Source organism: Geotrypetes seraphini, chromosome 7 (genome assembly GCF_902459505.1).
Source record: "Geotrypetes seraphini chromosome 7, aGeoSer1.1, whole genome shotgun sequence".
Taxonomy (NCBI): Eukaryota; Metazoa; Chordata; class Amphibia; order Gymnophiona; family Dermophiidae; genus Geotrypetes; species Geotrypetes seraphini.
Genome location: NC_047090.1, coordinates 57329465 through 57344112, shown reverse-complemented (window position 1 = coordinate 57344112; position 14648 = coordinate 57329465). Strand labels below are relative to the sequence as shown.

The window sequence follows — 14648 nt, the reverse complement described above, 5'->3', positions numbered from 1 at the left end:
CCCGGCCAGGATGATTTCTTTTTCAGGCGTGCACCTTACAAGTCCAGCGTCGCGGCGGGAAATAGCCATGCTGAGCAGTGAGCTCAGCACTACACAGATGAAAGCCTTGCTTGCTGATTGGTCCGGCGGCACTGCGGCACATCTGTGTATGTGCTGAGCTCACTGCTCAGCATGGCTATTTCCCGCCGCTACGCCGGACTTGTAAGCTGCATGCCTGCGTGACACACTACCGGAGCCGCAGCAAAGGTGGAAAAGAGCCGCATGCGGCTCTGGAGCCGCAGGTTGCCGACCCCAGCCCTAGAGGAAAGGAGAGACTGAGGAGATTTGATTCAGACATTCAAATACTTGAAGGGTATTAACGTAGAACAAAATCTTTTCCAGAGAAAGGAAAATGGTAAAACCAGAGGACATAATTTGAGGTTGAGGGGTGGTAGATTCAGGGGCAATGTTAGGAAATTCTACTTTACGGAGAGGGTAGTGGATGCCTGGAATGTGCTCCCGAGAGAGGTGGTGGAGAGTAAAACTGTGACTGAGTTCAAAGAAGCGTGGGATGAACACAGAAGATTTAGAATCAGAAAATAATATTAAATATTGAACTAGGCCAGTTACTGGGCAGACTTGCACGGTCTGTGTCTGTGTATGGCCGTTTGGTGGAGGATGGGCAGGGGAGGGCTTCAATGGCTGGGAGGGTGTAGATGGGCTGGAGTAAGTCTTAACAGAGATTTTGGCAGTTGGAACCCAAGCACAGTACCGGGTAAAGCTTTGGATTCTTGCCCAGAAATAGCTAAGAAGAAAAAATAAAAAAAAATTTAAATTGAATCAGGTTGGGCAGACTGGATGGACCATTCGGGTCTTTATCTGCCGTCATCTACTATGTTACTATGTTATGTCATGTTTAGTGTTTACTGCTTTGTTTCTTGGAAAATTAATAAAATGTTTCAACACTAAAAAAATATTTTGATGTAGCATCATTTCGTCTGCTAGTTCAGTCTTTCATCTTAAGTATGCTCAATTATTGCAATATTATTTATTTGGGTACATATAAGAAAACACTGAAAAGGCTTTGAGTTATTCAAAATTCAGCAGTTCGACTGATTTTGGTTTGAAAAAATGGGAACAGATTACTCCCTATTATCAAAAACTACATTGGTTACCGATGGAGGCAAGAGTTTTGTTTAAATTTTCCTATATCTGTTTTAAATTAATATTTGGTATGGCTCCTGAGTACCTGGTCTCATTTTTTTTTCTAGACCGTTTTAAGAGGTCTACAAGCAGAATCCAAGTTTGCTTACCCAACAGTAAATGCTTCTTGTTTTAAAAGATTTCTGGATAGAACTCTTGCATTTCGAGCAGGGAAATTGAATGACTGATTGGGTAATATTATTATGCATGCTCCATGTTATTTTACTTTTAGAAAATTAGTAAAAACACAGTTGTTTGATCAATTTGTAACCTGATTCACTGTTTTTAATCTTTTATCCTTGTATCTTGTACGTATTTCTGATGATTTGTATTGTATTTTTTTCACTGATTCTCCAGTACTTCTCATTGTAAACCGCCTCGAACTATTATGGCTTTGACGGTATACAAGAATAAATTATTATTGGTATTATTATAGTACCTATGAAAGTTGAATAATTTCATCAACAAAACTAAACTTCTTCCAAGATACATAAAATAAATATACGAGGAGGGTGCTGAAAAGTTCTCAACCCAACTAAGAAGAAAATTATGTGGATATAGTTCAATCAATGATCTGAAACAATGTTAAAATATAGAATTTTGTCTCTGCAAATTGGCACTTAATGAAATAAGATAACTTTCTTTATCCCAGGACAAGCAGGCAGCATATTCTCACTGATGGGTAACGTCACCAACGGAACCCTGGTATGGACCACTTTAAAAGTGCATCGCCACTTTAAGGGTTCCTTTTACGAAGGTGCATTAGGGCTTTAATGCATGGAATAGCGCGTGCTAGCTGCTACCGCCTTCTCTTGAGCAGGAGGTAGTTTTTTGGCTAGTGCGCGCTAATCCGGCGCTAAAAATGCTAGCGCACCTTCGTAGAAGGAGCCCTAAGTCTTTCTTTAGAAAGTTCGCGATAGCCCAACTGCACATATGCGAGTGTTTTCACGCCCGACGTGGATGCGCAGTTTCTTAGTTTCCACGGAGCTAAGAAGATGTGTTTTTCAACGGCCATTGAAACTTTTTTATTCACTGCCTTCCCGCTCTCACAGATTTGTGACTTTCAGTCATAGTTTTTCTTTTTTGTTTTGTTTTCATTTCTCTAAAAAAAAAATCAAACATTTTTGTTTTTTCCCTGTCGCAGATTTGGCCTGGCGCAGCCTGTTCAACCACCTTGGCCTCTGACTTTAATTTAGCGGAGTCTGTCTTCCTGTTGATGTCATAGAACATAGAAACTGATGACAGAAAAGGGCCATAGCCCATCAAGTCTGCCCATTCTAATGACCCACTCCCCTAGAGATCCCAAGTGAATATCCCATTTTCTTTTAAAGTCTGACACGCTGTTGGCCTCAATCACCTGCAGTGGGAGTTCGTTCCAATGATGGACCACTCTTTTGGTGAAGAAGTACTTTCTGGAATCACCATGAAACTTCCCTCCTCTGATTTTCAGCGGATGCCCTCTGGTGTTCGAGGGTCCTATAAGACAGAAGACATCATCTTCTGCCTCGATACGGCCCGTGATATACTTAAACGTCTCAATCATGTCTCCCCTCTCTCTTCGTTCTTCAAGTGAGTACAGCTGCAATTTATTTAGCCGTTCCTCATACGTGAAATCCTTGATCCCCAAGACCATCCTGGTGGCCATTCGCTGGACCGACTCAATTCTCAGCACATCTTTCCGGTAGTGTGGTCTCCAGAATTGAACACAATACTCCAAATGAGGTCTCACCATGGATCTGTACAATGGCATTATGACTTCAGGTCTCCTGCTAACAAAACCTCTACGGATACAACCCATCATTTGCCTTGCTTTTGAGGAAGCCTTCTCTACTTGATTGGCAGCCTTCATGTCATCACTAATGATCACCCCTAAATCACGTTCTGACGTGGTCCTAGTCAAGATCTCACCATCTAGTGTGTAAGTTCTGCACGGATTTCTCTTACCCAGGTGCATTACCTTACACTTTTTAGCATTGAAGCTTAGCTGCCAAGTCGATGACCACTGTTCCAGTAGTAGTAGGTCCTGCATCATACTGTCAGGCAAAGTGCTTTTACCCACTATGTTGGATAGTTTGACGTCGTCGGCGAACAGTGATACTTTTCCTCTAAGCCCTTGGGCCATATCTCCTATGAATAAGTTTAATAGAATCGGGCCCAAGACCGAGCCCTGTGGCACTCCACTGGCCACATTCGACATTCTGGAGTGGGTACCGTTTACCACCACCCTCTGAAGTCTACCACTCAGCCAATCCCTAACCCAAGCAGTTAGTGTGTCCCCTAATCCCAGCGATTTCAGCTTGTCCCGGCCGCAGACGCATATTTAAAAGTGCGGACGTTGTACTCGGCTCATCTCAGTCACTGACCCACATCATTGGTGCCTCCAGTGCTTGAGGCCTGAGCACCGTCCAGAACCCTGCTTTTGGTGTTCTTCTCTTCAGAACAGAACTTTGAAGAATCGCCTGACCCAACAAAAGTTACTCTTCCGCATCACGATGGAGGGAGACTCGACACCACTATCGTCCAAGGCGGCACCGCACCAATCGACCCCGACAGTGGGTAAGCCGGCTAAGAAGCCTTCCCCCACCCCGTCTGGGCTTCAGGTCAAAGCAGCAGTGGGTCAAGTCCTGCCGACCTCAAAGAGGCCCAAGAAGCACTTCGCTCCGATCTTGGTGAGTGCCTCGACATTGGCCTTCTCATCACCAGAGCGTAGAGCCGCACCGAGGGTACTGGCAAAAAAGCCAGAGGAATCGGTGCTTACCCTTAAGCAAAAAATAGAAAACTTGCTTAAGGAAGAACTGGGTGAGCACTTCCAAATCCTGGTGCCGACCCTACTCTTGCCCACATTGACTCCCCCGGTGCCGGTCTGGTCTGAGCCATCGACACCAGCAGCACCTCCAATTGAATCCCCATCGGTGCCCACACTTTCCATCAAAGACTTGGCACCGTCGACTCAACGACACCGTTCCTCCTCCACGCAGACATCACCCGTGTCAACTCCAGAGCGGTCTCACAAGGCATTGCAAAAACTTAAACACCTTGAAACTTCGACACCATCTACTCGGCACCGAGGAAGATCTGTTCATGATTCAGACCTCTGGGGAGACTCTGAGCAAGATCTTCTTCTCTCTGAGGTTCTTCAGATGATGGCTCTCCTCAGCATTCATCCCAGGAGGCTTTTGTTTTCTCTGAGAAGTCATCTTTCTCTAAGTTTCTTCATGAGATGTCAGAGACTTTGTCTATCCCTCTTGAAGCTGATTCCAAACATTCTTAGCAGTTCCTAGAGGCACTAGATTATGACCAACCACCCAAGAAACTACTCAAGCTTCCCCTTCATGACATCTTAAGGGAAACTCTCTACAAAAATCTGGAGACGCCACTTACTATCCCTGTGGCTCCTCTGAAGTTGGATTCCTTATACAGTGTGGGTTTGACAAGCCCCAACTTCCACACGAGTCTCTTCTCGTACAGTCTACGTTAAAGAAATCCTCGGGGGCTAACATGTATGCCTCTGTACCTCCTGACAGAGAGGTCAAGGCCATGGACTGGTTTGGCAAATGTCTATACCAGGATGGAAACAACAGTAAGGGCGGGCGACTTGGAATCACTATGGGTTAAGCTACCAGGAGGAACTGGAGCAGACACAAAATTGGGTCTGTACTATCGCCCACCTGGACAAACGGAAGAAATCGACCAGGATCTGGAGGCTGAACTGAGGCAGGTATGCAAAAGCGGAAGTGTGGTGGTGATGGGAGACTTCAACTTCCCGGGAATAAACTGGAGTATTGGGCACTCAAACTGCATGAGGGAGAGCAAATTCCTGGAGGTCACGAGGGATTGTTTCATGGAACAGCTGGTCACGGAACCAACACGGGGTGATGCCACTCTTGACCTAATCCTCAACGGACTAGGGGGACCCGCTAAGGAGGTGGCGGTACTAGCCCCACTAGGAAACAGCGATCACAACACGATCCAGTACAGGCTAGAGATTGGATCATCAAAGGTAAAAGAACTACAACGACTGCACTTAACTTCAAAAAAGGGAATTATGATGCCATGAGGAAAATGGTGAGAAAGAAACTCAACGACAGCGCAAGGAAGATGGACTCCGTAGAAAATGCCTGGGCCCTACTCAAGGGCACAGTGCACGAAGCACAGAATCTGTGCATCCCCAAGTACAGGAAAGGGTGCAAAAAAAAAATAGAACAAAAAACCCAGTGTGGATAACAAATGCAGTAAAAAAGGCAATGAGTGACAAGAAAGCATCATTCAAAAAATGGAAAAAGGACAAAACAGAGGAGAACCAAAAGGAGCATAAAAAACACCAAAAGGAGTGTCACCGAGTGGTTAGGGAAGCAAAAAGAGAATATGAAGAGAGACTGGCGGGGAAAGCAACAAACTTCAAATCATTCTTCAGGTACGTTAAGGGGAAGCAACCAGCAAGGGAGGAAGTGGGACCCTTGGATGATGGGGACAGAAAGGGAGTGGTAAAAGAAGAAAAGGTGATAGCTGACAGGCTAAATAAGTTCTTCACGTCAGTCTTCACGAGGGAGGACACAACCAACATTCCAGAACCTGAGGAGATCGTAAAGGGGGAGCAGGATGAAAATCTGGACCAACTAGAGGTAAGCAAGGTGGATGTCCTCAGGCTGATAGTCAGGCTAAAGAGCGATAAATCGCCGGGTCCGGACGGCATTCACCCAAGGGTACTCAAGGAACGAAATAGCTGAGCCACTTCGACAAATATGCAACCTATCCTTAAAAACTGGAGAGATTCTGGAAGACTGGAAAATAGCAAATGTCACGCCCATCTTCAAAAAAGGCTCAAGGGGAGACCCAGGAAACTACAGGCCGGTGAGCTTGACCTCGGTCCCGGGAAAGATGATGGGTCACGAGTGGAGTTCCACCCCTGTGGATAAAGGGGAACCCCTGTGGAACTCCACTCATGACCCATTGCCAGTCTGAGTAATGGCCCTTTACTCCAACCCTCTGTTTCCTGTCCGCCAACCAGTTTTTGATCCATCGGTGGACCTCCCCTTGCACCCCGTGGTTCCATAGCTTCCTTAGTAGTCTTTCATGTGGCACCTTGTCAAAGGCTTTTTGGAAGTCAAGGTAAATGATATCTATGGATTCCCCTTTATCCACCTGGCTGGTTACCCCCTCAAAGAAGTATAATAAGTTCGTGAGGCATGACCTGCCCTTGCAGAAGCCATGCTGGCTCGACTTTAGCTGCCCATAGTTGTCGATGTGTTCCCAGATGCTGTCTTTAATCAGGGCTTCCATCATCTTTCCCGGGACCGAGGTCAAGCTCACCGGCCTGTAGTTTCCTGGGTCTCCCCTTGAGCCTTTTTTGAAGATGGGCGTGACATTTGCTATTTTCCAGTCTTCCGGAATCTCTCCAGTTTTTAAGGATAGGTTGCATATTTGTCGAAGTGGCTCAGCTATTTCGTTCCTTAGTTCCTTGAGTACCCTTGGGTGAATGCCGTCCGGACCTGGCGATTTGTCGCTCTTTAGCCTGTCTATCAGCCTGAGGACATCCACCTTGCTTACCTCTAGTTGGACCAGATTTTCATCCTGCTCCCCCTTTACGATCTCCTCAGGTTCCGGAAAGTTGGTTGTGTCCTCCCTCGTGAAGACTGACGTGAAGAACTTATTTAGCCTGTCAGCTATCTCCTTGCTGGGACCGCTACTTTTCAACATATTCATTAACGACCTGGAGGCAGGAACAAAATGTGAGGTTATTAAATTTGCGGATGACACCAAACTATATCGCAAGGTAAATAACATGGAGGACTGTGAAGATCTCCAAAAAGATCTGACAACACTGGAAGAATGGCCCAAAAATGGCAAATGAGTTTCAACATAGGGAAGTGCAAAGTTGTACATATAGGAAAAAAAAACCCGATGTTCACTTACAAAATGGGGGGATCAGCACTAGGGGTGAGCGACCTTGAAAGAGACCTGGGAGTGATGGTAGACACAACATTGAAGGCGTCGGCGCAGTGTGCAACAGCCTCAAGGAAAGCAAACAAAATGTTGGGTATCATTAAGAAGGGTATCACGACCAGAAAGAAGGAAGTCATCCTGCCACTGTATCGTGCTATGGTGCACCCGCACCTGGAGTACTGTGTTCAATTCTGGTCGCCGTACCTCAAGAAGGACATGGAGGTACTTGAGAGAGTTCAAAGAAGAGCAACTAAGCTAATAAAGGGTAGGGAGGACCTCTCATATACTGACAGACTGAAAAGGCTAGGGCTTTTCTCCCTGGAAAAGCGGAGACTTAGAGGAGACATGATAGAAACCTTCAAGATCATGAAGGGCATAGAAAAAATAGATAGGGACAGATTTTTCAAATTAAGGGGATCAACAAGTACAAGGGGGCACTCAGAGAAATTGAAAGGGGAGAAGTTTAGAACAAACGCTAGGAAGTTCTTTTTCACACAGAGGGTGGTGGATACATGGAATGCGCTACCGGAGGATGTGATAAACAGGAGCACGCTACAGGGGTTCAAAGAAGCTTTGGATAGGTACTTGGAAGACAAAGGGATTGAGGGGTACAGATAAGAGTAGAGGTAGATTATAGGGATGGGATTAGAGGTAAGTTATAAAATTAGGGATCACTGTTCAGGCACTAGGCCTGATGGGCCGCCGCGGGAGCGGACCGCTGAGCAAGATGGACCTCTGGTCTGACTCAGCGGGGGCAACTTCTTATGTTCTTAAAATGCCATGTTGTCAACCTGTCTGGCAACTACAATTTTCATTTTTCTTTCTACCTTAAGCATTTACTGAAACAAGTATCCACTTTTCAGAAATACCTTCCAGAACGTAAGCTTCCTGCTCTTCAACACCATATTTCTGACTTGTTCTAACTCAGAAAATACATGGTCCGTTCCACATATGATACATTTGAACTTACCTCTTGTGCTGCAGCCATGTCAACCTTGAGACGTCTGGCCTGGCTTCGTGTTTCTGAGCTGGATGTGAACCACCAAGACAGGCTTGCCAATGCTCCTTGTTTGGGAGATGAACTTTTTGGTCCCTCCATGGACACGGCTACCCAGAAATTATCAGCTCATGAGATCAGATGGAACACCCTGGTCAAGCCTAAAAAGAAGCCTCCTCCTTCTCACCCTTTCCGGCCAGCTTCTTCTTACCAGAGACAATTTGCTGCTAAACCTGCATCTCAGTCTCAACCTAGGAGGAAGAAACAGCAGCCACATCAGCAACCAAAACCACAGGCTGTTCCCCAAAAACCTACACAGCCTTTCTGACATGTTTCTCAAGAGCATAGCCACCGTCAACATCCTACAGTCTTTGCCTCAGCCCCAGCCCATCGGAGGCCGTCTTCAACTTTTCATCACCTGCTGGGAACTCATAACATCAGACCTCTGGGTCCTCACCATCATCTGTCAGGGTTACACTCCATTTCCATACCTTGCCTCCAGACCATCCTCCAAGAGAGTCCGTTTTGGATCCTGCACAGTCCTCTCTTCTTCTCCAGGAGGTTCGATCCCTTCTCCTGCTGAATGCAATCAAGGAAGTTCCTCTCTCTCAACAGAATCAGGGATTCTACTCCTGTTACTTCTTAGTACCAAAGAAGACGGGAGGACTGCGACCAATTCTGGATCTCGGAGCTCTCAACAAATTTCTGGTCAAGGAGAAATTTTGGATGTTTTCCGTCGCCCTGCTTTATCCTCTCAATCGGAATTTCTGGCTATGCTCTCTGGATCTCAAGGAAGCCTACACACATATTCCAATTCATCTTAATGTGCAGAACCACATTAAGGTCATTTGGGACCTTAATGTGGTTCTTTCCAGTTTGATGAAGCCACCATTTGAACCAGTGGCCACAGCTCATCTCAAGTTTCTCACCTGGAAAGTTGTCTTCCTTATTGCTCTCACCTCTGCCAGGAGGGTCAGTGAGTTACAAGCATTGGTGGCAGATCCACCCTTCACAGTTTTTCATCATGACAAAGTAATTCTACGCACACATCCAAAGTTTCTTCCGAAAGTTGTCACTGAATTTCATCTCAGTCAATTGTTCTACCAGTGTTTTTCCTAAGCCTCATTCTCATTCAGGAGAAACTGCTTTGCACACTTTGGACTGTAAATGTGCTTTAGCCTATTATATCGACAGGACAAAGCCTCAGCGAACTTCTTCCTGTCTCATTTGATCCTAACAAGTTGGGGCATCCTGTTTCCAAGAGAATGATTTCCAATTGGCTTGCGGCCTGTATCTCGTTCTGTTATGCTCCATCTCAAGTTTGTCTTGTCTTAAACTTATGTTACTGCGTTTTAATTTTGTATCTCTATATTTTATGTTTTACTTATGTACATCGCTTTGTAAACAGATTTAGCTATAAATCAAATGTTAATAAACCTTGAACCGGACTGACACTGGAGAGTCGTGTCACAAACCACAAAATTAGAGCTATGGCAGCTTCTGTGGCTTCCTCAGATCTACTCCCATTGAGGAAATCTGTAAAGCTGTTACATGGTCCTCAGTTCATACATTCCCTTCTCACTATTGTTTGGAGTCTTTCTCTAGATGGGATGGGCATTTCGGCCAATCTGTATTACAAGATTTATTTACCTAAAGGCAAACACTCTCACCATCCCATTGTTAGCTTGGAGGTCATCCATCAGTGAGAATATGCTACCTGCTTGTCCTAGGATAAAGCACAATTACTTATCGTAACAGGTGTTATCTAGGGACAGCAGGCAGATATTCTCACAACTCACCCACCTCCCCAGGTTCGCTTCTTAGCTGGCTTATCTTAACTGAGGGACCGCACGCCCACGTTGGGCGGGAAGGCATTCACGCATGCATGGTTTGGGCTATCATAAATTTTCTAAAGACTTAAAGTGGTGATGCATTTTTAAAGTGGTCCGTAGCGGGGCTCCATCAGTGACATCACCCATCAGTGAGAATATCTGCTTGCTGTCCCTGGATAACACCTGTTACGGTAAGTAACTGTGCTTTTCAGCTACTGTGGCAAAATAATGCTCAGAATTTAAGAAGTTGTTTTTTGAAGCTGAAAACTTTTCAGCACCCCTTTGTATGTGTTTAACTCTTCTTGTCTAAACTCAGATTTTGTATTCTTTTGTAGCTTTTGAGGTCAGCCGAAGGAAAGCAAGGCTATGTAGGCAAGAATTTGAACATGTGAAAAAGAGGCGGTATGATCTTTTTAGCCAGTGTTTTGAGCATGTGTCGGTAGCTATAGATCAGATCTACAAGAAACTCTGCAGAAATACCAGCGCTCAGGTATAATTTGTTATCAAATATTTGATATATAGCTTTGTATCCCATCTGAGGTTAGTTTTTAAATGTCACTTTTCCAATGGAATTAACACATATATAATCCTAAAAATTGTTGATGGTACATTTCATTCTCTCCTTATTTCCCATTTTATTTTCAATATTTATATTTACATCAAAGATTCAATTCATTGAGAGAAAAAAGGAGTCAAATAGACTATACAAATCAAATCATCTAGAAAAGATTCTCTGTTTGGCAACCAAGAAAATTTCCTCATTGTCCCTCCAAAGTCCAGACATATATTTTCCTGCCAACAGATATAGACTGTGAAATACTGATCCCCATATAAGTATCCTATACAGCCCTCTTCCAGCCAGTATTTCTCAGTTCCATCTGATAGTAGGCAAGGTACCCTATACAGCCTGGAATGATCTGATAAGTCTAAGGACCCCATGTTAGGTTAGGAGGGAAGGGGGGATGGGACTTGTATACCATTTTTTGTGTGTGGTTAAAGTCGGCTAAGGGCTGAATATTCTCAATGGACAACATGAATCTTTGAACCAAATGAGTGGGTGATGTCACATGTTGATGGGAGCATACCAAAGTGGATTTTGTAAGTATAAAAACCTCTAGAAGGGTTTCTGTACCTTGTATTATCCCAGGATAAGCAGATAGCATATTCTCACATGTGGGTGGCGTCATCCACAGAACCCTGGTACAGACAGCTTTAAAAGTGCATTGCCACTTTAAGAACTTAAGTTTGCTAAACTGCCCACACCGCGCATGCAATGAGTGCCTTCCCGTCCAACATAGGCTCAGTTGTTAGTTTTCCGCGGAGCTAAGAAGTCGTGTCTCTGAACGTTCAGTTTTTGCCATTTGCCTTCCCGCTCATGCATTTTTTCTTTTATTTTTATAATTCTTTTAAGAGTACTTACATTTTTCTTTATAAAAAAACAAAAGCGAGGAAACTCTTTTTTTCCCCTCTCTTTTGTCCTAAAGCCGGCGAGGCCCGTTCGTTTTTCCTCAGCCATTGAGTTCAATTTGGCTGAGGTGCTTTTTCAGTTGATGTCCTGGCTGTTAATGGGTTGTTGTTTTTTTGTATAATATTTCTTTATTGGGCAAAACCAACAGAATACAGAAACAAGAAAAATCAAAAACACAACTGCAAAACAATGTCACCCGCCTAGACAGAGCGAACGACTACCACGATGCAATTGTACATCAAAAAGCAGATGGCTAGCTCTCAGAACAAGCCCAATACAAGATTTTAAAATAACTCCTAACAACCCTCCCCACAAGTACAAGGCAACCAGAAAACATTGAGGAAAACAATCCAACCAGCCCAACCCCCCCTCCCCAGACCCATGTGATAGGCAACCAAACTAGAAAATATGTAGAGAGAGATGAAACAAAAGAGAAACGCTCCACAGAAGGGGGGAATGCAGAAGAAATGAGAGAGGCCAAACTCCCAAGGAAACACCAAAGAGAGGAACCCACAGGAGGGACCCAAACACAAGAAATAGCCACACACCCCTATCCAAAGTATCATCAGAGCCCAATAGTTCAACAATTTAACAATCCTTGACTCCTTTCCCGATGCGGAGGGATAACCAGTATCCCTCCCAGACATCCTGAAATTTGAGCCATAGACTCTCAACCTGGGTCTCCGCTACTCTCCATTCCAACAAAGCTAAGTCATAAAGGGACAGGTGCTGTTAATGGGTTTTAAAAAGTGATGCAGGTGCCAAAGGCTAATTTCCATCACTGACCCCACCCCCACCCCCCATAGTTTGTTTCTTCAGCAAGAAAAATTGTTTGGCACCAGCAGCCTTTGACATCGACACCAGTGTCGGGAGACATCGCTCCATCTGGTAAGCCAAATAAGAAGCCGCCAGCTTCCCAAGAGATCTCTCAGGTCACTCTTGCATTGAGTCCCTCAATGTCGGCTAAGCAACAACTTCTTCTGCATCTTGCCTCTCCTACATTGAGGTGTGCATACTCTTCGAGGTCACCCTCTCTGAGGCAAGATGTAGCACCATTGGCGCTTTTCCAAATGAGTGATTTGTTTAAACTCCTTATTCTGACATTGACTCCCTTGGTACTGGTCCAGCTTGAGAATAAGGCAACCAGGTCCTGCGGTACCGACACTGGCTCTCCAGAACGATATCGACGTTGCATGCCTAAGCGTAGACCACATCATCGCAGGTCCAGTTATCCATCAAGGCCCCGCTCCAGTTCAAGGCATCTTCATTCTTCCTCCTTGTCTTGACGCTCCAAATCCAGTAAGCATCGTTCCTCTTCAGGAACTTCAAAAGGAAACATCGTTTTCACGATCTTCCAAACATCACCAAAGCCCTTTTATGACTCTGACCTAGTTTGATTCAGTTGAAAACTTACCTGAGTCTACAACGGAGGCTTATAATACTACCTTGCAAAAGTCTCCACCAAGGGCTAAAGCTCCTACTGAGAGACTTCCTTTTACCAAATTTATTCGCCAGTTGGACAAAAAGCTACCAGTCAAGCTAGAAGCTGATTCTGCCTACAGTGCTGAATATTTGGAGGCCTTAGATTATGATGAGCCTTCTAAAGAACTTCTCAGACTACCTTTACATGGTATACTCAAAGAGACTTCACAAGAACTGAGAAACACCCCTTACCATTACAGTGGTTTCCAGAAAATTGGACTCTCTGTATAAAATAATTTCTTCATCAGGCTTCAGCATCAGTCCCCAGTGGTAGAGTCGACTTTGAAAAAAATCTACTCCATCAAAAGTCTATGCCTCAGTGCCACCAAGGCATGAAGGACACACTATAAATAAATTTGGGCATTGCCTGTACCAAAATTCCATGCTAACAAAGAGTTCTAAATTATAATTTCTATATTTACTGCTGTATAAAGCACTTTGTTAAGAAATTGCCTTCTTTTTATAGATGCATTCCTCCACAACATTTGCAGGAATTTCATCATATCTTTTGCACCGTTGCCCTAGCTAGAAGATATATGGCAAGATCTGCTTATGATGCCATTGAATTATTTAGCATCCCTTTCCTAATAATTCCTAGCATCCTGTATGCTTTTTGGCTGTCGCTGCACATTGAGTGAAAAATTTCAGTGTATTGTCTACGATGACACCAAGATCTTTTTCTTGGATACTGACCCCTAAGTGTGACCCTAGAATCTGGTAAATATGATTTGACTGCTTATTCTTTTCAATGTACAACACTTTGCATTTGTACAATTAAATTTCATCTGCCTTTTGGATACCCAGTCTTTCTATTTCCCAAAGCCTTCCTGCAATTTTTGCAGTTTAAAGGTGTTTTAACAAATTTGAATAATTTAGCATCATCTGCATATTTAATCACCTCACCATGTTGTTCCAGTTTCCAGATATTTATAAATATGTTGAATAGCACCAGTCTCAATATAGATCCCTGTGGCATTCCACTATTCACATTTCTCCATTGAGAAAAATAGCTATTTAACCCTACCCTCTGTTTTCTGTCTAATAACAAATTCCTAATCCACAATAGAAAATTATCTCCTATTCCATGACTCTCTAATTTTCTTAGGAGTCTCAAATGAGGAACTTTGTCAAAAGCTTTCTGAAAATCTAGGTATACTATCCCCCCTCTTCTATGAAACCGCGCTAGTGGCTTTTAGCACAGGGAGCTGCACTGAATGGCCCACGCTGCTCCCGACGCTCATAGGAACTCAATGAGCTTCGGGAGCAGTGCAGGCCATCAGCACGGCACTCTGCACTAAAAACCGCTAGTGTGGTTTCATAGAAGATGGGGTATGTCAATTGGCTTACCTTTATCCATGTGTTTATTCCTGTTCTTCCAGTCTTGAAAACTTATTCCACCAGATTGCAAGATACCTCATAGACAGAAAGTTGCTTGATTCCTCTGCAAGAAATTTGCCATACAGCTACTTGGCTTTCCTTGCATTCATTTGACATTATGATTTGCATATTCAGGCTAGCTAGGAGGCAGCTTTTTGATCTAGTGTGTTTTCTAAAGATTTGTATGTGTCCTGCTCTTGTTGAATACTGCTTTGGTATGTTCCATTCATCTGGACTGGTCTGGAGGGATGATAAAGAAAATGCAAATTAGTTGTTTTCTTCTAATTCATTTTCTTTGGCTCCTCCTAGACTAGTCCAGAATCTGCCCAGAATATCAGATTGCCATTCTGGGTCATTCCTTTTCTTT

At 44.1% G+C, this 14648-nt stretch overlaps 1 protein-coding gene across 3 annotated transcripts in view; it reads left to right on the top strand.

The window, feature by feature from the left end:
- SMC1B (structural maintenance of chromosomes 1B) overlaps positions 1-14648 on the top strand; it is an 896774-nt gene that overhangs the window by 776991 nt on the left and 105135 nt on the right. For 2 of the 3 annotated variants that reach the window (XM_033952101.1, XM_033952100.1), the window contains one exon: positions 10290-10444. The exons of the other annotated variant lie outside the window; for it this stretch is intronic. In XM_033952101.1, the coding sequence (XP_033807992.1) occupies positions 10290-10444 (155 nt within the window). The remainder of the gene's footprint in view (positions 1-10289; positions 10445-14648) is intronic. 3 annotated transcript variants of the gene reach the window in all.